The sequence below is a fragment of the Protopterus annectens genome, chromosome 2.part1, assembly GCF_019279795.1.
Source record: "Protopterus annectens isolate FY-2018-M chromosome 2.part1, PAN1.0, whole genome shotgun sequence".
NCBI lineage: Eukaryota > Metazoa > Chordata > Ceratodontiformes > Protopteridae > Protopterus > Protopterus annectens.
Genome location: NC_056729.1, coordinates 1,588,650,956 through 1,588,677,803, shown reverse-complemented (window position 1 = coordinate 1,588,677,803; position 26,848 = coordinate 1,588,650,956). Strand labels below are relative to the sequence as shown.

The 26,848-nt window shown below is 38.2% G+C and overlaps 1 protein-coding gene across 1 annotated transcript in view; it reads right to left on the bottom strand.

Annotated features, from left to right (window-relative positions):
* Window positions 1–26,528, bottom strand: part of PLOD1 (procollagen-lysine,2-oxoglutarate 5-dioxygenase 1) — a 1,142,395-nt gene extending 1,115,867 nt beyond the window's left edge. Inside the window, exon 1 of the mRNA XM_044063038.1 lies at window positions 26,203–26,528. Coding sequence (XP_043918973.1) covers window positions 26,203–26,302 — 100 coding nt within the window. The 5' untranslated portion in view covers window positions 26,303–26,528. The remainder of the gene's footprint in view (window positions 1–26,202) is intronic.
* Window positions 26,529–26,848: the final 320 nt, after the last annotated feature.

The window sequence follows — 26,848 nt, the reverse complement described above, 5'->3', positions numbered from 1 at the left end:
GCAGTATGCAGTGTTTTGCCCTCAAAAGTTGCTTTAGTGACCTTCCTGAAGAAGTTCATTAAGTTCAGTAGGTATGACTTGCCCTGGATGAAACCAGACTGGGTTGACTCCAGAGTCTGATGGTTTCCTATATCATGGTTCATCATTTCCACACTAATTATTTCCATGACTTTACATATGCACCTACTCAGACATATGTGTCTGTGGCTGCCCAGGTCCATAGATGACCTGCCCTTGTAAAGCAGGATGACAGATACAGTTCCCCATTCACTTGGCAAGATGCCTGCCTGGATGCCATGGATAAATAATGACTAGTGGTCCCGACAGGTCATGGTTCATGTTATTAAGGAGAGATTCTGGGTTATTATCTGGGCCCATCTGATGTAACTTTCTTGGCCTTGCAGAGTGCAGTGAGAACTTGTTCCCTAGTGATGGTTAGGGGAGTTATGGTTTGTGGTATTTCCCAAGGGGTGCCTGGGGGCAGTAAATCTAGAGGCAAATCTGTAGGCCAGTTGAGTTTTCTTATCTTCTAGCTCAGTACAGGTGTCTCATTTTTACTGCCTTTGAGGCAGAGGACATAAATGAAAAATGCCTAGTGATTGTTATTGGCCTAGGGAGCTTTTTTTTACCCAAACCTGGCTTTGTTGGACTTGAATAGCCCAGTGGCTTGCTTGTTTATATTGATAAGGGAGTTTTTACCTTGCTGGGCATTGCACTTCCTAATTTTTGCCATGATTTTCTTCCCATTGCTAAAAAAGATTGGTTTTGGGATCCCACCAGGGTAACTTGTTTTTTGGAGTTTATCATGTCCTTATTCCTGGCAGGTACAGCTGTCCCTCTGCAGCTATTAACATGATTGGACAAGACTCCGCTGAACAATTCCATATAGGCAGTAGTGTTCTCAGAGCTGGAAGGGGGGGGGGTAGGGGGTTAGAGGCAGACATACTAACGTGACCATACTTTCATGGAAAGCTTTTTCTTAGACATAACCCACTGCAGGGGATACAGATGCTGAGAGTAAAATGCCCTCCTCTGTGCCGCCATATGTGCTCTGTTTCTTTCACTTAGAATGGAAATGGTGGGAAATACTATCAAGTATGAGAATCTTTAGTAAAATATTAGTTATTTGTTTTGCAGTGACTCTTTCATATATGCTTTTTGGGGATCCACTGTTATGATCACCATCTGTTTAAGTGACCACATTTGGCCGACTATACAGAAAGTTTACAGGTATGCGAGATATATATATATATAAAAAAATTAGTGGAGGTGCAAGGGGGCTCCCCCTGCAAAAAACTAAGTTTTAAAGTTGCATGTGCCGAGATTATTCCTTAGTGCCTGTGTACTAGGAAGTCAACATTCCCATTTTTGACACAAAGTGGTTTACCTTCAGGATATCGACATTCTTATTAATTGACAAATTGAAGGTAAATCATGCTCTTCCAACATGAATAGTTCTCGAAAAGGACACCAACATAACCAAAATTACTTAGCATTTTTTAAAAGTGGTATTTTGTGAGTTTCAGCTCCATTCTTTCTTTCCTCACTGAGTCAGCCTGTGTTCTATTACTTGTCTTGCAAAGCTCAGCCAATCAGTGAAGTAGCTCTCAGTGATTAATCCGGTGAACTTACCTTGAGACTATAAACAGTTTCAACAGTTTATCAAGAAAGGGAAAGAATGCAACTTTTCATAACAGCACAAGTCAGTGTTGTACCTTTTGAGCCTAACCTCGGTGAGTGTGAAACTACAAAAAAAAAGAGTTGCGAGTACCTTCTCATGCTTTGCTTTTCTTAGCAAAATACTTTCGAATGTGATTGTCTTTTTGCTATTGTATCACAATGTCCATTTCCTAATGAAAGTATCATTAGATTTCATTCAGACCCAGTATGGTGTGCACTGAGGAAACTGACCTGGACAGAAATGCCACAAAGTGGGAGAAGCTGCTAAGTCATGCCTTTTTAACATGTGAAAGTATGGAGATAATCCTCTAGGGATCGAAATGTGCTCTTGGGAAAGGAAATATTACATTTCAGGCACAGCTGTCCAATAGGAGAAAGGAGCAAATATGTGGCTATTACTCTGTGGCCTCATGAAGTTTCTGACTGTTACTACTCCCAATGCAGTACACAGTCTGATGGTGACTAAAACTCTACCAAACGTAATCAAAGTTAAAAACCTATCAACCAAGTCTGGCAGAGAATGAAACCCAATCTGACTTCCACTGATGATAGAGATTAATGTCTCAAAGTGATATTTCAAGGAACTGCCATCCATTTAACAAGACAGATATGGCGGATATCAAAGTGGTGAGGTAGAAAGGATGACTGAAAAAAAAATCATTCTTATATTGAAAGTAGCTGAACAGGTTGTGGAAAAACAAAATGGCTTGTAGTGAAGATCACCATTTCAAGATATGAAAAAAACTTTATCACATGTGCCAGCTGCTGACTTCCGCATAGCAATATGGATGGCTGTAAATAAAAGCCAGTTCTCACCAGAAGCCAATTATTATTCTGGAGAGAATGTAAAATGAAACTCTACACTGATCTAGTCAGAAAGTATGAAGTAAAATTAAATGAAGAGAATCTTCACCCCTCTCCATGCACAGCATAACAACTACGAGACATTAGAGACAGATTTACCATTTAAAGTTCAAACTCCACCCTCCAACCCCCGTAGTGGCCTGTAAGGAATTTGGTAAGGTCATAAAAGGTCACTGTTTTTACTCAGGGTCTACTGGAAGCCTTTTTCTGTCACTGATGCTATGCTTGCAGTGGTGCTTTGTAATTCACTGCTGGATGTGCAGAACAAATTCTACATGCAAGTGCTAAATGGGTTACAAGGTAGGACTACTGAACACGTAGATAGAACAAAACTCTGAGAACAACAGTGGTCACAGAAACACAGAACTTTAATGAAGCTTTCAGGCTCTCAACCCTTCATCAGCATTACACAATATACAAATTTACATCATTTAAATAGAGGAACAATTAAAATCACATGATCAACCAGCCAATGAACTTTTTTTTAAAAAGTTATTTAAAAGGGAAATGTTTAAAACATAAAAATATGTACAAATAATGTGTTATACATAATATATCATTTTTAGTAGTATTTTATAAGTTATTTAGTTGGCGTTTAACTAGTATTGGTTTTATACTAGTAGTGTTATTTAATCCTGGTGGATTTTCAGCTTGTAGTCTTATTATCCACTCTAGTTCTCTTGTTTCTACAAGGTTATTTATATCACCCCCCCTCATACCCACTTGTATTGCATCTATACATCTGAATTTAAAAGTATGTGTATTGAACTCATGTATGTGCTTATATAGGGCATTAGTCTGTATTTGTCTGTTTATTTCAGACCTATGTTCAATTATACGGTCTTTCAACCTCCGTATAGTCTTCCCTACATAAAATGCTTGACAATTTACACAAGTGGCAAGGTAGATAATCTTTGTGGTATTACAATTAGCATTAACATGAAAATAAAACTTCTTATGCTATGGGGTGTATAAAATATTGTCCCTTCAAAAATATCAGCACAGCAGGTGCAGTTATAGCATTTGTAGGTCCCTTTGTTACTATAACCAACATTGTGCCTTATGTCAAAATCCTCATAACACAACATGTTTTTCATGCATTGGTTATTTCTATAAGCAAAACTAGGTCTGGATCCTACTATATCACTTAACTCTGGCATGGCCATAAGTATAGGCCAATTGTTATATATTATGTTACTAATTTGATTAGAGTAACCTGAGAAGGTTGTTATATATCTTAATCTAGTGTCCTTCTTTTTAGTAGGCACTAAATTACCATTATCTGCATCTATATTCTCCTCTAAAAATATTGGTTTATAGCTTGTTTTCCTACCCTCAACTATCATATCAATATTTTTCTGTATAATAGTCTCAGAGTATCCACTTCTTAAAAATTCAGCTTTCATTATGGATGTCTCATTCAAATATACCTGCTCTTCTGTTGTTAATCTGCTTATTCTAATTAGTTGTGACTTAACTATACTTTTGAACACATGTGGGGTGCATACTATTACTATCTAGATATCTTATTGTATGCACATCTTTTTATGTACCATAGTATGTATTGTTTCATCCTTTTATACACTTTCACATCTAGAAATACAATCTCATTGGAAGATGAACACATTTTAAAGTTAAAGAATTGTGTAGTGTTATTGATATATGTGACAAACAAGAGAAGATCTTCCTCTGTACCATCCCATATGAAAAAGCAATCATCTACGAATCTAGCATAGCTTTTCACATGTATATTCAATGCATGCTTATTACTCAAAATATATTCTTTCTCCCACTGAAACAATACAAGATTTGCAAAAGTATTAGCAACAGATGTACCCATGGCAACTCCTGTTAGCTGTTTATATGGTGTGCCATCAAAAAAAAAAATATTGTTAGTCAATACTAAGTGAAGAAGAGAACATATATTTTCCACATCTCAAGGGTGTTTGTTGGTACTAGACAATAACAACCTTCTAATGGCTTCTACTCCATAGTCAATAGGAATAATAGTGAATAGTGATTCTATGTCCAAAGTTACAAAAATAAAGCTGGGGGAAGCTGTTGTGTACCATAACTTAAGCTTCCTTAAGAAATGTGTGCTATCCTTCACTATGCTTCCACATTTAGGTAGTAGTTCAGATAAAGTAATTTGTAAATATTTGGATATAGTTTCGGTTATCCAGCCCTTACCTGAGACAATAGGTCTCGGGGGGGGGGGGTTTCTAACGACTTATGTATCTTCGGGATCCCGTATATTTGGGGGATCTTTGGACATGGTGTAGAGAAGTAGTTGAATATATCAATTGATATGTCATTACTTATTTTTATATCATAAATAGCCATGTTAACTTGTGTTATACAATTTTTTACTTCTTGAAGTGTTACCTTCTTAAATGTATTAGTGTCAGATAAAAAACTGGAAAATCTACTCATATAATATACTCTGTCCATTAAAACCACAGCCCCTCCCTTATCTGCTTGTTTTATTATTACATCATTATTTCTTTTCAGGTCTTTGAGAGCTAGATATTCTTTATAAGTAAGGTTGTATTTCATCTTAGTCTTATCACATTTACTAAACAGAGATCTCAATTCTGATTCAACAATATTAATGAATGCTATGATAACTGGAGATAATTGTGGTATAAACAGACTTAATTTTTACAACTGCCATTACTTTCTACAGAATTCTTAAAGATTAATTTTAGCATAAGACTTCTAGCAAAAGTCTTAAATCTATAATAGAGTTTACCACATCGTCCACAGCAAAGGGAATGAATTTCAAACCTTTGCTTAAAATAGACAACTGTTCATCTGGTAAAATGTTATTTGTTAGATTTAAAGTACCTTGTTTTATTGATGGCTTCCCATCTATCTGCGTGGCTTTGTTGCTTTTTCTGGGACTGCTGTATTTCCTTTTGTCGCTTGGGGCTGAGGTGAGTTTTCCACTGCAGTTGGCGTTATACTTTCCGTATATGCCTGCTTCACCAGGACCCTTTCTGGTTGTTGCAGGCGAAACGGTAAAAAGTGGAAATATCTGTTTGCCTTTTCTCTTTGGTTCCCGGTCTTGCTCTGTCATCATCGGCGCTTTTGGTGCATCCAGGGTTACATTTTCCACAGCCGTACTAAGTAGAATCTCCACATTGGATCCTACCGACGCTTACAAGCTTCCTTCTCATTTACCTTTTCGATATTAGCTCTTTCAGCTCCTTGTTGTTGCGTTACATGCGTAGCATTTGGCTCGCTTCGCTGATTGGTTGAATTCTCATTGGATCGCCCGGCAGGCGAAGTCGTCAATCGATCAAGCATTCTCATTTTCTCCTTAGTCGATGGGGTTAAATAAGGCTGTTGCTTATGTTTAGCGGTTTTGCTAAATATTTAAACTCAGTTTTCGCCAAGAAAATATATGTCCGTTTTGATAATCATCTATGTCCCTTTGAAGTTTACGTTTCTTTTTTAATTCCAATCTATTGTCAAGTGACTGCATTCTTTCAATGAATGTTTGATAAATACCATGCGATGCTTCACTTTTAAGTAGTATTGAAACATCTTTGTCACATTTTTCTATTTCTTGTAGCAAGGTTTTTCAGTGTCTTCAAAGAAGCTGTTCATAAGCTTCATATAGCTTGCACTCAATTCTAAATTGAGCTGCTGCCACTTAACAAAAAGCTCCTCATAGGTATTACCATATGAGGGCATTTTAAGCACACGCAGTCCTCTTGGTACTATGCCTAATTCGAGGTATGCTAGAAAACTAAGTCTCTGCCATTGCAGCTGCTTATAGCTACTAACCTTCTTTTCCAAAACATTAATTAAAGCAGTCAAATTAGTAGTATCCTCAGTTGTTGCAGTCTTTTGAGGATCATTGGTAGATGGTTGATCTTGTAGTAGCGGATTGTTCATTTTAATAAGAAGTCTCTTAATGGACAAAGCCATTATCAGATGTTAATATAAAAGTTAGTTGTAAAGGCTGGTTGAATCTCCTCTTAAAGTGTTACCTGTAACACTAAGCAAGCGAATAAAATTACTGAACACGTAGATAGAACAAAACTCTGAGAACAACAGTGGTCACAGAAACACAGAACTTTAATGAAGCTTTCAGGCTCTCAACCCTTCATCAGCATTACACAATATACAAATTTACATCATTTAAATAGAGGAACAATTAAAATCACATGATCAACCAGCCAATGAACTTTTTTTTAAAAGTTATTTAAAAGGAAATGTTTAAAACATAAAAATATGTACAAATAATGTGTTATACATAATATATCATTTTTAGTAGTATTTTATAAGTTATTTAGTTGGCGTTTAACTAGTATTGGTTTTATACTAGTAGTGTTATTTAATCCTGGTGGATTTTCAGCCTGTAGTCTTATTATCCACTCTAGTTCTCTTGTTTCTACAAGGTTATTTATATCACCCCCCCTCATACCCACTTGTATTGCATCTATACATCTGAATTTAAAAGTATGTGTATTGAACTCATGTATGTGCTTATATAGGGCATTAGTCTGTATTTGTCTGTTTATTTCAGACCTATGTTCAATTATACGGTCTTTCAACCTCCGTATAGTCTTCCCTACATAAAATGCTTGACAATTTACACAAGTGGCAAGGTAGATAATCTTTGTGGTATTACAATTAGCATTAACATGAAAATAAAACTTCTTATGCGTTATGGGGTGTATAAAAATATTGTCCCCTTCAAAAATATCAGCACAGCACAGTATAATTGAACATAGGTCTGAAATAAACAGACAAATACAGACTAATGCCCTATATAAGCACATACATGAGTTCAATACACATACTTTTAAATTCAGATGTATAGATGCAATACAAGTGGGTATGAGGGGGGGTGATATAAATAACCTTGTAGAAACAAGAGAACTAGAGTGGATATAAGACTACAGGCTGAAAATCCACCAGGATTAAATAACACTACTAGTATAAAACCAATACTAGTTAAACGCCAACTAAATAACTTATAAAATACTACTAAAAATGATATATTATGTATAACACATTATTTGTACATATTTTTATGTTTTAAACATTTCCTTTTAAATAACTTTTAAAAAAGTTCATTGGCTGGTTGATCATGTGATTTTAATTGTTCCTCTATTTAAATGATGTAAATTTGTATATTGTGTAATGCTGATGAAGGGTTGAGAGCCTGAAAGCTTCATTAAAGTTCTGTGTTTCTGTGACCACTGTTGTTCTCAGAGTTTTGTTCTATCTACGTGTTCAGTAATTTTACCTTCGCTTAGTGTTACAGGTAACACTTTAAGAGGAGATTCAACCAGCCTTTTACAACTAACTTTTATAGTAACATCTGATAATGGCTTTGTCCATTAAGAGACTTTTATTAAAATGAACAATCCGCTACTACAAGATCAACCATCTACCAATGATCCTCAAAAGACTGCAACAACTGAGGATACTACTAATTTGACTGCTTTAATTAATGTTTTGGAAAAGAAGGTTAGTAGCTATAAGCAGCTGCAATGGCAGAGACTTAGTTTTCTAGCATACCTCGAATTAGGCATAGTACCAAGAGGACTGCGTGCTTAAAATGCCCTCATATGGTAATACCTATGAGGAGCTTCTTGTTAAGTGGCAGCAGCTCAATTTAGAATTGAGTGCAAGCTATATGAAGCTTATGAACAGCTTCTTTGAAGACACTGAAAAAACCTTGCTACAAAAAATAGAAAAATGTGACAAAGATGTTTCAATACTACTTAAAAGTGAAGCATCGCATGGTATTTATCAAGCATTCATTGAAAGAATGCAGTCACTTGACAATAGATTGGAATTAAAAAAGAAACGTAAACTTCAAAGGGACAAAGATGATTATCAAAACGGACATATATTTTCTTGGCCGAAAACTGAGTTTAAATATTTAGCAAAAACCGCTAAACATAAGCAACAGCCTTATTTCGCCCCCATCGACTAAGGAGAAAACGAGAATGCTTGATCGATTGACGACTTCGCCTGCCGGGCGATCCAATGAGAATTCAACCAATCAGCGAAGACGCTGAGCCAAATGCTACGCATGTAACGCAACAACAAGGAGCTGAAAGAGCTAATATCGAAAAGGTAAATGAGAAGGAAGCTTGTAAACGTCCGTAGGATCCAATGTGGAGATTCTACTTAGTACGGCTGTGGAAAATGTAACCCTGGATGCACTAAAAACGCCGATGATGACAGAGCAACACCGGGAACCAAAAGAGAAAAGGCAAACAGATATTTCCACTTTTTTACCGTTTCGCCTGCAACAACCAGAAAGGGTCCTGGTGAAGCAGGCATATACGGAAAGTATAACGCCAACTGCAGTGGAAAACTCACCTCAGACCCAAGCGACAAAAAGGAAATACAGCAGTCCCAGAAAAAGCAACAAAACGCCACGCAGATAGATGGGAAGCCATCAATAAAACAAGGTACTTTAAATCTAACAAATAACATTTTACCAGATGAACAGTTGTCTATTTTAAGCAAAGGTTTGAAATTCATTCCCTTTGCTGTGGACGATGTGGTAAACTCTATTATAGATTTAAGACTTTTGCTAGAAGTCTTATGCTAAAATTAATCTTTAAGAATTCTGTAGAAAGTAATGGCAGTTGTAAAAATTAAGTCTGTTTATACCACAATTATCTCCAGTTATCATAGCATTCATTAATATTGTTGAATCAGAATTGAGATCTCTGTTTAGTAAATGTGATAAGACTAAGATGAAATACAACCTTACTTATAAAGAATATCTAGCTCTCAAAGACCTGAAAAGAAATAATGATGTAATAATAAAACAAGCAGATAAGGGAGGGGCTGTGGTTTTAATGGACAGAGTATATTATATGAGTAGATTTTCCAGTTTTTATCTGACACTAATACATTTAAGAAGGTAACACTTCAAGAAGTAAAAATTGTATAACACAAGTTAACATGGCTATTTATGATATGCAAATAAGTAATGACATATCAATTGATATATTCAACTACTTCTCTACACCATGTCCAAAGATCCCCCAAATATACGGGATCCCAAGATACATAAGTCGTTAGAAACCCCTGAGACCTATTGTCTCAAGTAAGGGCTGGATAACCCAAACTATATCCAAATATTTACAAATTACTTTATCTGAACTACTACCTAAATGTGGAAGCATAGTGAAGGATAGCACACATTTCTTAAGGAAGCTTAAGTTATGGTACACAACAGCTTCCCCCAGCTTTATTTTTGTAACTTTGGACATAGAATCACTATTCACTGTTATTCCTATTGACTATGGAGTAGAAGCCATTAGAAGGTTGTTATTGTCTAGTACCAACAAACACCCTTGAGATGTGGAAAATATATGTTCTCTTCTTCACTTAGTATTGACTAACAATATTTTTATTTTTGATGGCACACCATATAAACAGCTAACAGGAGTTGCCATGGGTACATCTGTTGCTAATACTTTTGCAAATCTTGTATTGTTTCAGTGGGAGAAAGAATATATTTTGAGTAATAAGCATGCATTGAATATACATGTGAAAAGCTATGCTAGATTCAGATGATTGCTTTTTCATATGGGATGGTACAGAGGAAGATCTTCTTTGTGTGTCACATATATCAATAACACTACACAATTCTTTAACTTTAAAATGTGTTCATCTTCCAATGAGATTGTATTTCTAGATGTGAAAGTGTATAAAAGGATGAAACAATACATACTATGGTACATAAAAAGATGTGCATACAATAAGATATCTAGATAGTAATAGTATGCACCCCCCACATGTGTTCAAAAGTATAGTTAAGTCACAACTAATTAGAATAAGCAGATTAACAACAGAAGAGCAGGTATATTTGAATGAGACATCCATAATGAAAGCTGAATTTTTAAGAAGTGGATACTCTGAGACTATTATACAGAAAAATATTGATATGATAGTTGAGGGTAGGAAAACAAGCTATAAACCAATATTTTTAGAGAAGAATATAGATGCAGATAATGGTAATTTAGTGCCTACTAAAAAGAAGGACACTAGATTAAGATATATAACAACCTTCTCAGGTTACTCTAATCAAATTAGTAACATAATATATAAAAATTGGCCTATACTTATGGCCATGCCAGAGTTAAGTGATATAGTAGGATCCAGACCTAGTTTTGCTTATAGAAATAACCAATGCATGAAAAACATGTTGTGTTATAAGGATTTTGACATAAGGCACAATGTTGGTTATAGTAACAAAGGGACCTACAAATGCTATAACTGCACCTGCTGTGCTGATATTTTTGAAGGGGACAATATTTTTATACACCCCATAATGCATAAGAAGTTTTATTTTCATGTTAATGCTAATTGTAATACCACAAAGATTATCTACCTTGCCACTTGTGTAAATTGTCAAGCATTTTATGTAGGGAAGACTATACGGAGGTTGAAAGACCGTATAATTGAACATAGGTCTGAAATAAACAGACAAATACAGACTAATGCCCTATATAAGCACATACATGAGTTCAATACACATACTTTTAAATTCAGATGTATAGATGCAATACAAGTGGGTATGAGGGGGGGTGATATAAATAACCTTGTAGAAACAAGAGAACTAGAGTGGATAATAAGACTACAGGCTGAAAATCCACCAGGATTAAATAACACTACTAGTATAAAACCAATACTAGTTAAACGCCAACTAAATAACTTATAAAATACTACTAAAATGATATATTATGTATAACACATTATTTGTACATATTTTTATGTTTTAAACATTTCCCTTTTAAATAACTTTTTAAAAAAAAGTTCATTGGCTGGTTGATCATGTGATTTTAATTGTTCCTCTATTTAAATGATGTAAATTTGTATATTGTGTAATGCTGATGAAGGGTTGAGAGCCTGAAAGCTTCATTAAAGTTCTGTGTTTCTGTGACCACTGTTGTTACAAGGTAGGACAACAGATGGCTTAACTGGGGACTAAGAGGGGCCTAAAAAGCAGGATACAAGGCTCAATATGTTGTGAAGGTGTACACATTAGATAAAGCACTGATAAAAGAGTTCCACTCTGTTAATAAGCAGAAGAAAACAGACAAATCTTAGGGATCTGACTACTACGTGGAGAGCTAAACTACTTTTGAGGCTTACGTAAAGTAAGTAAGTAAATAAATAAACATTTACTGTCTTATTCTCCACAGTACTTGTTTATGAGCACACGCAATACAGGTGCTAACAAATAAACTGTTTGCAGTGACAAACATCAATGAATTAAGCAGATACTTTGAGCTCCAGAAAGTGGCCTCCTTGAACTTTAGGATGCGGGTAAATAAAATGAAGATTGTTAAAGCTGGAAACCCTGGAAAATTCATTTTCTTCCCTAAATTCCTTAAGCTTGCAGACCATCTCTGCACTGCTGAATGACCATGTATTTACTCCTCCTGCTTTTGACAAGGATAGGAATAATCCTATCTCTAAACCAATGTGCACAGGTAGTGAACTACATTCCATCTCCCCACCTTATCCAAAAATGTTTAAAAGAGGATTCACAAACCACCGATGGACCACACAATGAAATCTGTGTTGCTGAAATAACATGGTTTCATGGTTGAATATCAAAATGTAAAGCCAAATGCCAGCTTACGGAAGGAATACCACCACCTTTGGGGATTACAAACTCCTAAAAAGCTGAACAATATCTTCCTTGTTGAAAGTGTTTGCTACAGATCTGAAAGTCACCCCAAAAGCAAGTTGTCCGAAGTATTCCTAGAGTAGCAGGTTCTATACTATTCAGAATCACCAGTTCTGGGCCCAAACCAGTTAACTACATGGTCTTGGGCAAAATACAACTTCAGACAATACCTTATGAAAATGAATTAGTCTTTAGAAAAAAATTAGCAAAGTGAGAACATTACAGTACTATATACAGAAAAAAATCTAGACTGGGCAGAGGCTGAAACTGTCAGTGATTATACATTGACTTTCTATTCTACTCAGAACGTATATTCCTATATCACTAAATGGATAATGCTATTCTGTATCTTATTTTGCACCAAAACAGTGTGATGCAGGCAACTGATGTTTTAATCAAGGCTAATTAATATTCCTGTATCACAAAGTCACTGGCACTATTCTACAACTTATTCTGCCCCAAAACAGTATGATGTGGACACCCATTTAGTCATGGTTTTGTTTTTGGGCCAAGGAATTTTCTTCCCACAAAGCACCATAACGTGTGTTCTGAATGCCATACCTCTAACCTCTTACAGCAAGAAATCTGGACAAAGCCATACACAAAACTGGGAAAAAGGCCCAAAAAATAGGGACAATTTATAAATATTGCTCTTACAAACATAAAAAGTCGATAGAATAACAGGTTTTGCATTAGCATGAAGTTTTTGAAGGGAATAAAGCCAAAACTTGAATGTCTGTCATTATGTCATTACTTTCTAACTTCAATCTCAAATGGTTTGTCACTAGTTTGCCAGAAAACCACAAATTTATGAAAAATGGACCAAAAAATATGAGGCAAAAATCAGGACATTCTGCAAAAATTTGTACAGTTGAGAGGTAATTGCACCTGCATTATCCAAAATGGTGAAAATGGTTAGTTAGACCTACTTGCTGTCCAAACACTGTCATTGCTCTATAATACTTGTTATAACTGATGCAACATAAAGTTTTACAAATGTTGTCTACCTTACTGCACTGTAAATTCTATCTAGAACCTAACCCAGTAAGGAAACCTCTGTAAAAAACTTCTCCAAAGCCAACTTCATGCTACACAAGTCAGAAGTGACAAACTTCATGATACCCATGCAGATGGGATCTGAAAGTTTGACTGCTGAATCCTACACTAAGGCACTGTACGAGCACATCCACTCGTGCATGAATAGTGCCATCCCAAATAGAACCAAGATGCTCTCCTCCAAAAAAAGGAAGCCAATCTGGTGGTCCCCTGCCATAAATAAACTATACAAGAGAAGGAAGAAACTGTTGCAGAAAAGAGGAAAATCCCAGGATGCAAAAAACTCCCTTACCAGCCTCAGTAAGAAGCTGAGATCCCTCATAAAATCCTCAAAAGCTTGTTACGAAAATAAAATTGCCAAAGATTCCAAAGGCAGCCATAAGTCATTCTATAGTTATGTCAACATCCCAAGGATATTGCCAATATCCTGGCAGATCGATTTAGTGCCAACTTCACACCCCCCTCTCACCCCCTAAAGGGCCCATCTCAATACCAAAAGATTGCCAAATTCCGGTAATCACAGCCACACAGGTAGAAACCGCACTCTCCAAAACTAAGAATACAGCATCCATGGGACCAGATGACATCCTGGGCTGTGTACTACATGAACTACAAAATGAACTGGCACCTCACCGACGTGTCATGTTTAATCATAGCCTCACCTCAGGCTTCGTGCCCACTGAGTGGCGCACAGCTACAGTTATCCCACTCCACAAGGGGGGATCCACCTTGGACAATGGGAATTACCGTCCCATCAGTCTGATGAGCCTGATCTGCAAGGGCAAGGAACGCATTATCATGGAACTTATAAACAAAGACCCTGGCAACTTTCAAACACTGGACCCCACCCAGTTTGGGTTCATTAAGGGCTGCTCTTGTCTCCTGAACCTGATTGACTTCTTTGAATCAGTCTCCAGAGCTGTGGACGAGGGTAAGGCAGTCCACACAGCCTATCAGGACCTCACCAAGTCCTTCGACACCATCCCCCACTCTGGAATCATAGATAAACTTGCTAAGCTGGGCAGAAATACCTATGTCACTCGATGGGTTGCCAACTGGCTTACTGACAGAACCCAGACTGTAAAAGTAGCAGAATCCAACTCCAGCACCAGACAAGTGACAAGTGGAGTATCTCAGGGTTCAGTCCTGGGACCACTGTTGTTTGGCATCTACTTCTCTGAAGTACAAGCCAACACTAAGGGACTCTGGCTAACAAAGTTCGCAGATAACTGCAAACTGGGAGCCATTACTGAATCCCCAAATGATGTGGATATTCTACAAAATTGCCTTACAGAAACAGATGCTTGGTGCCAGAGCCATGGGCTCAAGCTTAATGCCAAGAAATGTATAGTTATCCCCTTTGGGAAAAAACATGTACCCATGAATTACCACACAGTTGGCAGTACACTAAACACCGAAAGTCTGATGAGAGACTTAGGAACACAGGTGGACAGTGGTCTCACCTTCAATAACCACATCGCCACAACAGTCAGGAAATCCTTCTATGTGGCATACCTCAACACTAAGGGCTTTTCATCCAGAAAAAAGGAGGTCATTGTCCCACTGTACTCATCCCTCATTAGACCCATTATAGAGTAGAACGCCCCGTTTGGTATGTATCTCACAAGACATCTGCAACAGCTGGAAAGGCCACAGAAATACCTCACTAAAAAAATCACAGGCCTAAAGCAGATGCCATATGCTGACCATCTAAAATAACTCCAGCTATACTCTGTGGCATATCGTCTGCTCAGAGGCGATCTCTGCTTAACATACAAGGCCATGTCAAACCCTGAGCTGTTGGACATGCTCCACTTAAAGAAATCCCAATTCTTCAGAGCCACATGCTCCAGGGATCTAAACTTTGTCATCACAATGAACAAAACATGCTGGAGGGATAGGTTCCTGACCCAGAGACTCCCCATACTCTGGAACAGACTGCCCATACATGTCAAGCAGAGTGACTCCTTGGCCCTCTTCAAAAGAAACCTTGACGATTGGATGGGAGATAGGAAATTCACCTCGGGGATCACGTCAGTCACCCTGCCAGACAGGGGTCCAAGGAAGTAAATATTGTGGGAAGAAATATCCAGGGAATTGTTATGGCTAAGCTTGTATAGGCTCTAGGGCCGATAGCCTAGTACCAACCTATAAACCTATGAACCTTTGTTAATACGTGCTGTCTATGCATTCAACTCACTTTCTGCATGCTTTATGGAATACACTATCTACATTCAGTCACTTTTCATGTATTTATTTTGTGCTTTTCATAATGCCCAGGTTGTGGCTGAAAAGGAACTGATGACCAGCCCAGTCACCTGGATAACAAATGGTTAACTAAATAAATAAATAAAACATATTACTGGTTGTGAAAGATAATTTGCTAAAATAGTACCACAGTGCAGGCTAACGTATTTAACATCAGCCTGCAGTTTCTATGTTGTCTGTACTGGGCTTACTTTCAATCAATGATAGAATTTCAAGTTATATTGTTTGCTCAGTCTTTAGCTAGTCATAATGTAACAACCACCAGTGTCCTGAGGTCTTGTTGTTAAATTGCTGCACTTGGTAGTACTAATCATTTTCAGCTGGACTGCACCTACCATCCATTTTGGGCCTAGTAGTTTATTCTAAGAGATCCCCGCGATGCCCATACACCACTCCTCTGAGCGCGATAGTGCAGAGAAAACAATGCATCCATACCCATTAGGGAACTGTTCTGGATGACAAATAGCAGGATCAAATGAGACACTGTTTTCTCTTAGCAAAAATCTGGAAAAAGGGCTAGCAGCCTCCACACAAGGCATCAAGTATAAAACCCTAATCTTGGCAATGATGGAAACACCTAATTTTAGAAAATGTACATTGTAATTCTTGGTCAGGACCTTAGTCTACTGAAAAACTCTTAATTTAATATGTGGTGTGTCAGTATGAAGCTAATGCACATCAATGCCAAAGGCCTATGTGCAATTAAACTGAACTGATGCATGTCTTTGTGGACCACGGCACCCCTGATGCACTATGTGTTACAGAATCTGGGGTAACTTATTAATTACGTACCTCTTTTAGGCAGGATTGGACTCAAAGGGGTTAGAGGAATATCTGTCCTGGCCAAAGCCATGTTTGAACTGCACTCTCAGTTCCCATTAACCTAAGGAAGAGATGCTGTAATCTTAGAATTACCCACAGAAAATCATAAACTGCTGAGAGTCAGAGGTATCTATATTCTTTTTAAACACCGCAATTCCCAACACATTAACTTAGCCAGTATTTTACACAAAAGCAATGGGTTTAAATTTTTGTCTGATATGATGTGATGGTCTCTTTCGCCTTCCCCTTTGTAAACTGGTACTACAACAGCCAAACACCCCAGGTTGGGGGGGGGGCATGTCCACATGTTAATGTTTACCATTACAGACAGGTATTTATTTAAATATTCGTTGACTTTTTGTATGAAATTGAAAGGTAAGTTATCTGGTCAGGTTCACAGGTGTGTAGGCTAATGGCCCTGGGGCCTTTACAAGCCTAGTCCACAGGATTACCCTGGCATCGTGCCATCCGACCTTAGTTCCCAGTGCCTCTATCGAGTACAGCCACTGGAGTGATCCCCGGGGTGAATTTTCTATTTCCCATCCACTCATCAACTTAAGTTTATGACACTACTTGTGGCAGTTGTCATCCTATTTGTAGTTATACAAGTGCTGTCTCTCCTTGCCTCTGCTCTGTAACATTCCTGACATAGTAAGTTTGCAAAAACTTTTTTTCTGCAAGCATATTCACTACTTCCTATGAATGGATCATCATGTTACGGGTTACCGATAGCGTGCCACATTTACAGTTTTCTGATACAACTGACAAAGTACCTTAGTACTGCTGTCTGCCTTTGGGACCAACTGCAATCACAGTCAGATGTAGAAGATTTGATAAAAAGAGTGGGTAGCTTCTGTACTTTATCTAATCTACATTTGTTCTGACTAGGATAATTTTTGAAAGCTATAAAATATTTGTTTTTTAATCTGCATATCTGGATCTTATAGTTAATAATAACACAGAATTCACTGACCTCATCCTGGGCAGACTTGTTTAGGTCACTGTAGATACCACCACCAGTAAAAAATGTATTGGATTTCATTTACTAACAGGGAAATGGGCTGATCCATAGACCTTTTTCAGCCCCAACCACAAGGGTGAACAATATATCAAATAGTATATGTTTGTGGAAGGTGGGACTAAATTGGAATACCCATGGAGAACCCATGCAGAAACACGAAGAACATGAAAACTTCACAAAGACAGCAACCAGAAGTCAGAACTGAACCCCAGACCCTGTAGCTGTAAGGAATAAATCTTAACACTGAGAGACCACTATACCCTATGTCACATTTTTCACGGGATGTATGCAGGGTTAAAATTACAAGATTGAGGCTTGTAAAGCTGGAACAAGAAATAGCAACTATGAAACACCAAAACCCTGAACTCTGAATACCAAGAATTCTATAATCCTGACTTGCACCCCCAGCCCATGGTAGCTCTTGCTCCTGGGTCTGATTGATAGGAAGTTTAAGGATTCTGTGACTTACATTATTTTAGTTTTTTGGAGATCCAGTGCTAGTGCTACATAATCGGTCTCCAGTTCTGACTTTGCAAGCTCATCAAGATTTTTCTTGAAGAGTGCTAATGAAGAACTTTGCCTGACATAGATGGGTAGCCTGTTCCAAAGTATGGGAAGTCCCTGAGACAGGAATCTATCCCTCCAGCATGTCCTGTTAATATGACCAAGTTAGATTTTAATCTTAGATTAAAGATGATGACAATATACAAGTTTCACTAGCTAATGACAGTAATAATCATGCTTGTGTTGATTGTATGTCACTTAACGTTTTGCACAGCACCAAAGGAAGTCTGTAACCTACTTAGTATTAAAAAAGTGATTTCTTCATATTGTCAGTGTGAATGCATATAATCCTTAAAATGACTTAATGGAAAACATGCTCTCCAGATATTACTGGAAAACAGGTTTACCCAGCCAGATGGTCAAGTAAACAAAATAAAACAGGAAACAAGTGTATTTGTATCAACTGAGAGCTGTAGTATGTGGAATCATTTTTAATAGCAAATTCCTAGATAGAGTTTTAAGCTCAACTGTGACAAACTGCCAGCTTTAGGGGCAAGGTAATCATGCCTACAAAAGAACTGAGGTGGGGGAAAGAAGACACGACTTACACAAAAGCAAGAAAAATAGCCTGTCATTTATTAAAACTATAACACTATAGCATTATTTACAGAAGTTTAAAAACTAATAAAAAATCAAAACTTGACATTCATAAAAATAGAATAAGATAAAACATGACTACTGCTTTGATTCAATTTCAAGGTAATAAAAATCCAAATCAATGGTGACAGGATACTTAAAAAATGCAAAGGCCAAAATACCACCTGAATTTAGGAAGAAGCTCTGGCTGGTCAAAAAAAGGTTTCAATGTCTATCTCAACTACACCACTTTGGGATACAACATGATACAACACAATACCACTGACTAATAATACAACATTTGTATAACACAGATCAAAATAGGGAAACAATCTTTTTTCTTTCTGCACAGCTACCCTTTGGAAAAAAATGGGTTACAAGTCAGTGTGATCACAGATCCTATCCCAAAACATGTGTTGAAGTCTTTTACAAAATAAACTTAAGCAAATGTACCAAAGAACTTGTGGGTTTGGGTTGATAAGATCATGAGGCACTGCTGGGGTAAAGACTTTTGGCTAATCTGTTTTGACCCACTAATCACTCATAACAAGCACGCTAACATGAAAACATATATACCTGTAACAGGTCACCAACCTGGTTGCTATTTACATATTGGCATTTGTTTACTGAGAAAGTCCAAGTGGATAATTGCATCAAATTTCAGCAGAACCTAGGGAGAAACACCTGTCCTATGTGGACAGGCTCAAATCACTATCACTCTACCCGGTATCATACAGACTGCTCAGAGGTATGCTGTGTCTCACCTACAAGGCAATTTTGGACCCTGCCCTACTAGAGATGCTCCATATTCATAAGTCTAACTTCTCGCACATTACCTGTTTGATAGGTCTAAATCTAATATGTGACATCAACAAAACCTGCTGGAGAGACAGGTTTGTTTCCCAGATGCTGTCCCATCTCTGTAATAGACTCCCCATACACTTCAAAGTACTTTGCTGACCCTCTTCAAGCACAACCTTGATGAATGGATGGGAAACCATAAATTTATCCCAGGGTTTCCACCTGTGTTGACAGGTGCTGACTGAGATTTCTTTTTGGGGATAAACCCTTGGCAAGGCTTGTAAGGGTCCCAGGGCCATTAGCCTAGTAATCTCTTATGACCCTATGAAATACATATACATAAGTGAAAACGGACACTATTTATTTATTTACAGACTGACATTTGATTACCAGAAAAGTATGACTGGGTAGGAGCCCATTTGTTGCCAAGGCCTGAGAAGAAAAGCTCCAAAGTATTACAAAACATTTTTAAGAACAATAGTTTTACAGTCATTAAAAATAATACAACAAAACAGTTTAAATAATTATAGCAAATTTGACATAATATGAAAACATTGGTTGGGAAAAGACAGAAATTATACACCAATGACTTAATAGTTATAGAGAAATTTTAGCCAGTTTATAAACACATTAAAGGTAAGTTAGTATAATATAAACAAGAACTGTACTACTAAGTGAAACAAAAGCAGGCTTATGGTATATATAGCGATAAAGCCAAAGAAGAGAATTTGATAGAAGTAAGGAAGTGAGTGATGTCTGAAGGCTAGTAAGTTAATCATAAAATACATAGATTAATACAAATATTAAATACACATATGACACATAGAATAACACACATATGCCATCATTAAAAGAAGATAAATACAATATCACATATCATTGAAAAGTGTTGACATTTTATAAGTGGGAGAATTTACTACTTGCTCATAAAGGCAAATGTCATAGTGGAAAATGCAAACAGTGGATACGAGGGAGGAGAAGAACGTGAGAAAAAGCATTTGTTAGAGGTAATAAGTGGAGTAGATATGGGAGACAGGAGAAAGAATAGGTAAAATAACGTTAAAAGTAAGTGAAATAAGAGGAAAATAAATAAAAACAAGAAACAGGAGAGACAGGATGTATGTGTGTAATAGAGGATAAGGAGCTTAAATTGTAGCTAGCAAAGCAGCAAGTGCAACGTCAGTAGTCAGAGAGGAATTCTTTTAGTTGCAGCTTAAACAAACAAATATTATGTATTGCCCTAAATGGTGCAGGCATCAAATTCCAGATTTTTGCTACACAGTCTGAATACAGACTTCGATATGTTTTGTGACTTGTATGAGCTGCAAATCAAGTTATCTTGTTGTAACACTGTTCTAGTTAAGATGTTAGGGTGGCCTGGAGTTTGGCCAAGATGGAAGAACCATAAAATAGAGAAGGGAGTAAGTATGTAGTGTCAAGAGTGACCTTGGTGAATGAAGTACGGAATTTTTTGGTTGTATATAACATTCCCAGTTTTTTGAAAGTTTTTTTTTTTTTTTTAAGATATAAAAGAGTGTTGTTGTGTCTTTCGGCTTTTCCCGGTTAGGGGTTGCCACAGTGGAACTCCGGTCCGCTAATGATTGGCAGTAGATTTTTATGTGCCGAGTTGCCAACCCTGATACACAACCTTTACCGAAGGTATGCCCATTCACGCATGTCTCCACAAGAAGACGCTTTAGCTGAGAATCGAACAGGACAACGTCTTACTGTGAGTTGACAACACTACCGCAGCACCACCACTTTACATAATTAATGGTGTATTACTACTCCATCTGGAATAGCCCTTATCCTCTATGGTTACATCTGTCCATCTTCAGAAAGGATACTACAGCTTAGAGAGATTCCAAATTCTCAAAGAGATAATCAAATGTTCAGTTACAAGCAATACAAAGAATATGATCTAATGAATAGGGCATTCTACTACACGGTAAACACCTATAAAATAGCTTCCCTTAATGCCGCAGTGTAGTTCTATAACTGAATAAAATACAGATCTTCAACACAACACAAACAAGTTTAAATCTCATGAGTAATGCAGCCTCATCCACTTTCCATTGGCCCTTACAAGGTATCATATTTAGAATATTGCACTCTTGTGGTTTTGATTTGATAAGTCAAATGGGAAACCAGAAAGAAGCCACAGACATGGCCTACTTAGATGCCAGGAAAACATTTGACAGTAATGCACAAATAGGTGGTAAACAAATTAGCTGTATACTGGGATACTGGGTGAAGAATGGCTATTAGAAACACTCACTAGGCAAAGGGATATGTAGGATCCTAGTAAATGAGAGCCACTTATGTGAAAATATGGTGACAGCAAGTATAAATTACTCCTGGTCCCTTATTATCCATATTAAATATTATCTTCTTCTTTTGGCTTTTCCTGGTTAGGGGTCACCACAGTGGATCACCTGTCCGCTCATGATTGGCAGTGGAGTTTTTACAGTGGCGAGTTGCCAGCCTGGCACCCAACCTTCCACAGAAGGCACACACACACGCACTCACACTCACACCTAGGGCCAATTTAGAGTGTCCAAGCCACCTACAGCATGTCTTTGGGAGGAATCTGGAGCTCCCAGAGGAAACCCACGTGACCACAGGGAGGACATGCAGACTCCGTACAGAAGGCACCCCAGCCGAGGATCGAACCAGAGAACTTCTTGCTGTGAGGAGACAATGCTAACCAGTGCACCACCGTGGCTGCCCCATCCATATTAAATGATACTACAAAGAAAAAAAATATGTTTTTTCCCCTGAAGTCATAAACACATAGAAAAAGGTCAAAGGCACAGCAAGGAGAAAAGGGAACTTGACAAGACTGGCACAGTGTTCTGAAACTTAAATTTAATGGACAAAATCCAAAACAATGCATCTTGAGAAAAGGAGCAACATTCTGCTGAAAGGATGTACGACTGACGGGAAGGGCTATTCTTATCAAATGATCTAAATGTACATTGGCAGAAAGACAAAGTGGCAAAGAACGTAAGAAAATAGCTTACAAAGGTAATGTTACCACCTGATGCAATTTTTTGTGGGAGAGTCATTACTTGGGTCATTGTATACTGAAAGAAAAAAACAAATAAACTGATATTTTAAGAAAAAAATATCAAGGATGCCACAGTGGGACAGTGATTAACTGGCTCACTCACAATGATTGTCTAAGCTAGTTCTTAACTAAGTTGCATACTACACAGACAGTGCACGTAATTTATATGTGGGTTTTTGCAGAGTACTTATATTTTCTCCGACAGTCAAGCAGCAGGTGAAGTAGCACTTCTCCAAACTACCTGTAAATGTGTACATTGCACAAATACATTCATCCTACAATGCAGTGGTGTCCCTATGAAAAACACTTCCTCTGCCATGCATCTGTGAGAACCAGGATAGGCTCCAGATCCACTGTACCTCAGAACTGACTGTGTGTAAACAGAGAATAATAATAATAATGTCCACTTGATACCAGGCTAGCCCACTGGACACACAGTTTCTCTTTAGAGGTGACCAGAAACAATTTCTGGTTAAATGACTACCTCAAGGTCACATACTAGGATAACCAGGTCTGAAAAAATCACACCCTGTACCACAGTCACTACACCACACAGCCTTAATCCTCTGTACCTACTGCCAAACTGGCAGACAATAAATGGAAACATTCTCTAACTTGTCTATTAACTTAGCAGAAAACTGTTACTGTATCTGAAGCAAATTAATACAATGTGAAACAGAAACACCTCAAATTCTATACCAGAGAAGCTTTGTTTTTAGTAATAAAGTGAAAACAAGTGTTCTGTGTTAGGTGAGGCTATAGTTTGTGTTGTTAAACATTACCACATCAGTAATGTCCCACGTTGGGCATCTGGAAAGTGGCAACCACATGCAAAGGAAAAGGGACTGTCAGTACAAAAGAAGAAGCTTTTATGTTCCCGTTGAGAGAGATGGTAAGACTGCAAGTGAAGTAACAAAGTTTTACAGACCTCATTTTCTACAGGAAAGAACACTTCAGAAGAGGCCAATATATTTCTACAGACCTTACTTTCTACATGAAAGAACCCTTCAGGTACAGGCAACAAAGACGATGCATAACATTGAAGAAAACCTACAAGAGTTTAGTGGTAGGTCATACAGACTAATGTTACCAAGGTCCTGGGTTTGAGACTGGTAGTGGGAATTTATTTAGGGTTGGGAGGGTGGCCTAATGGTTAAGGTGTTTGCCTTACAAACACAAGGTGCAGGGTTTGAGTCTCACAAGGGATAATTGGCTAAGCTTAAAATGGCTTGCGAGGGCAGTTAGCTTAGTACTAATCTATGAACCTATGAACCTATGAACTGCAGTCTTAAAAAGTGACAAAGGACAGGATATCACAATACATGCATGCAAACAAAAGGACATTTGAGCATGCAAGGTAAATAGTTCAAGGGAAAATTAGGTTCATATATTAGTACTAGGCTAACTGCCCTTGTGTGTCATTTTAAGACTAGCCAATTATCCCCATGTGAGATTCAAACTCTGTATCTTGTGTTTGTAAGGCAAACAGATTAACCATTAGGCCACCCTCCCAACCAGGAAACATTTGCTCACAAAAACAGTGGTGGCTTGCTGAGGAAGGCAGCCCTCCTTGAAGATTGCAATGTCAAAAATAATGAAAGAATGTACATGCATGCTTCTCAACTGTCCCTGATTTTGCAGAACATCCCTGACTTTGCTTCACATGTTTGCACTGTCCATCATCAAACTGTTGACTTTCTGGTAAATTACTGAGGGTCTGCAATAGGTGATCACATGCTATAAACTTGCAACACACTTGGTTACTAACATTTGCTTGAAAAAACAAGTGCATGATTTCCCACTAGCCCAGTCTCCTGTCTTGGACTAGCCCTGCCAACACGCTATCCTATGAACTGCACAGCCCTATCAGAAACTTAAAAAACCCTCCCCAATCACTAACACTAAGACTCCCTTCTTGGTCACTAACCCTAAGACTCCCCTCCCCATCCCTAAATCTAAACTGCCCTTCCCTACCAGTGCCTCAGTCCACACTTCCACCCCTTCCCACTCACTCACCATGGCTGCTGCTCTACCTCGATCAAATTTGAATAATGTGTTCATGTAAGCTGTAGCAGCTACTCACCTGAACTCATATTCGAGTTCAAGCATGAGCAGCAGCCTATTGAACAACGACGCACTTGAGTCCATGGCTTCGAGACAGCAGCCTTTGTGCTCTTGGGACTTGAGTGCTTGTAGTAGAAACCACTGAGGACTGTGCTCAGCAAATAATGCCTGGGATTAGAATTTCAGACTTCTCAAAATTTTTTTTGATGCAAAATCTGCTGTTCTTTTAGCTTTTTGAGTGAGTTGGAGTAGTAGTAGCTATGCGCTCGAGAGACTTGAACCTCAGCACTGAAATAAATAGGACATGCTGGAGGGACAGATTCATAATCCAGAGGCTCCCTTCACTCTGGAATAAAATCCCAGTCCAGGTTAGGCAGAGTCCCTCATTGACTCTCTTCAAGAGGAATCTTGATGAGTGGATGGGAGATCGTAGGTTTACCCTGGGTATCACTTCTGTGTCACTTTTAGACAGAGGCACAGTATACTAACCTCGAAAAAGGGCATAGCAAAATTAATTTAAAATGGGTGGCAAAAGCCAAACACGCTCTGGCTAGGCTTATAAATGCCCTAGGGCAGATAGCCTAGTATGAACCTATGAACCTATAGTATTTAAATGTACATGACCATGGGCATTTGTTTAGATTTCTTTAGAAAAGAAGTTGAGGTACACATACATATTGGACGGACGTACAATTTTATTCTTTTCTTAGGTGAATGAAAACAAGGGCACAGCTAATAGAGAAAGCAGGAAAAACAACATACCAGATGGGCCAAGATGCTCTTCTCAGCTGATTTTTTTGGTCTGTCCCTCATAAAATTGTGTTTTCCAACAAATCATCCGAGACTGCACTCCTCACAAAATAATTACTGTTATACATTCAATCTTAAATTATTTTTAGAAAACACATACTATTGCAAGACCATCTTAGTGAATAAGTAGAATGCTTAAAAAGTATTCCTTCTTTTGTGCCTTTGTCCCTCATTATTTTCAGCTTATGTGTCTTCCTAAGCTAAGATTTTTTTTTCGGGGGGGGGGGGTAAACTCTTGACCAGGCTTGTGAGGGCTCCAGGGCCATTAGCCTGGTGACCTCCTATGAAAGCTTGCTAACCTGCCAACAAAATGTTTGTTTCTGAATGGCATGGCCCACAAGTCTTTTAGGGAAGCCTTACACATATACGCGGTCACTTCACTTCCAACTATACTGCCCATTTAATAAAAAGGAAACAACCACAACCACTAAAGCCTTCATTGCTTAAACTCGTGGATTAGGACAGCGAAAGGGGAAAAAAATCACTGTGTACACAGCGCAGTCAGTGCCAGTCATCAAGAGTCAAGAGAGCCAAAATTGTACTATTTAAGGGTTCCGAAAAGACAAGCCAGTAGCTTGCAAAAAGTTAACAAACATTAGTACGTGCAAGACTGGGTGTGCGTGTGGTGGGGCAGTGATAAACAAGAAATCGAGACAGATGGAACTGGTTTCTGTTGAAAATATCCATTTGTATCAGTTCTTTACTTTTACTACGCTTTCTGCTTAGACCACCGTCCACGTCAGCAACTAAGTTGCCCACATAACCTTACTGTGCGACCCCTGCCACCCCCCCCCCCCCCCAAATTCCAAGCAGCTTCCTGCCTTCTCTGTTCCTTCCCACACTCTCCACCCACTGCAGCGCATTCTCCTCATCTAACATTGTCCCCACACCAGGAATTTGTTATCTAAGTTTTGACCCTACCTGTGGGTTCTTCTCGGGATGACGCACAGCTGCCATTCATAGAAAGAATTACGATTAACCCCACGACAGCCAGTAGTTTGACGACGTTGGTGCCCTTCATAGTGACTCTCCACTGTTTTTCCTCTCGTCCGTTCACAACTATGAGTGCGATCAAACCTTGGGATCCTCAGAAGTAGAGATCTGTTACGCCCCTCCCTCAAACTATATGGAGAGGAGGAGTTGCCAAAATTGTACAGTAAAGTAGCTGGGGTTAAGCGCTGTATCTTCCTTTTTCACAATCCCCAAGCCCCCATCCCCAGCTCCACACACACTCTCTGTTACAGCAGCTACCTAGCCCTGTTACACAATTTACCACATTCACTAGGCACTGCAGAGTAACGGCCCCTCTTTCCACGGTTACCGCCCACAGTTACTACTGAACCGTAAATACTGGTAGTACTGCAAATAATCCAGTTACTTAGGTCCATAACTCAACCTCCAGGCATTAAAATCATAGCAGAGCATACCTATCAACTGCCAAGATTCTTGCAGAATGTCCACAGTTTTGCCTCATGTTTTGGCTTGTTCCTCATAAAATTTGTGATTTTCTGGCAAACCAGAGGATCGAAGTCACTTAATAACGACACAGTTTTCAGTTTCAAACTTC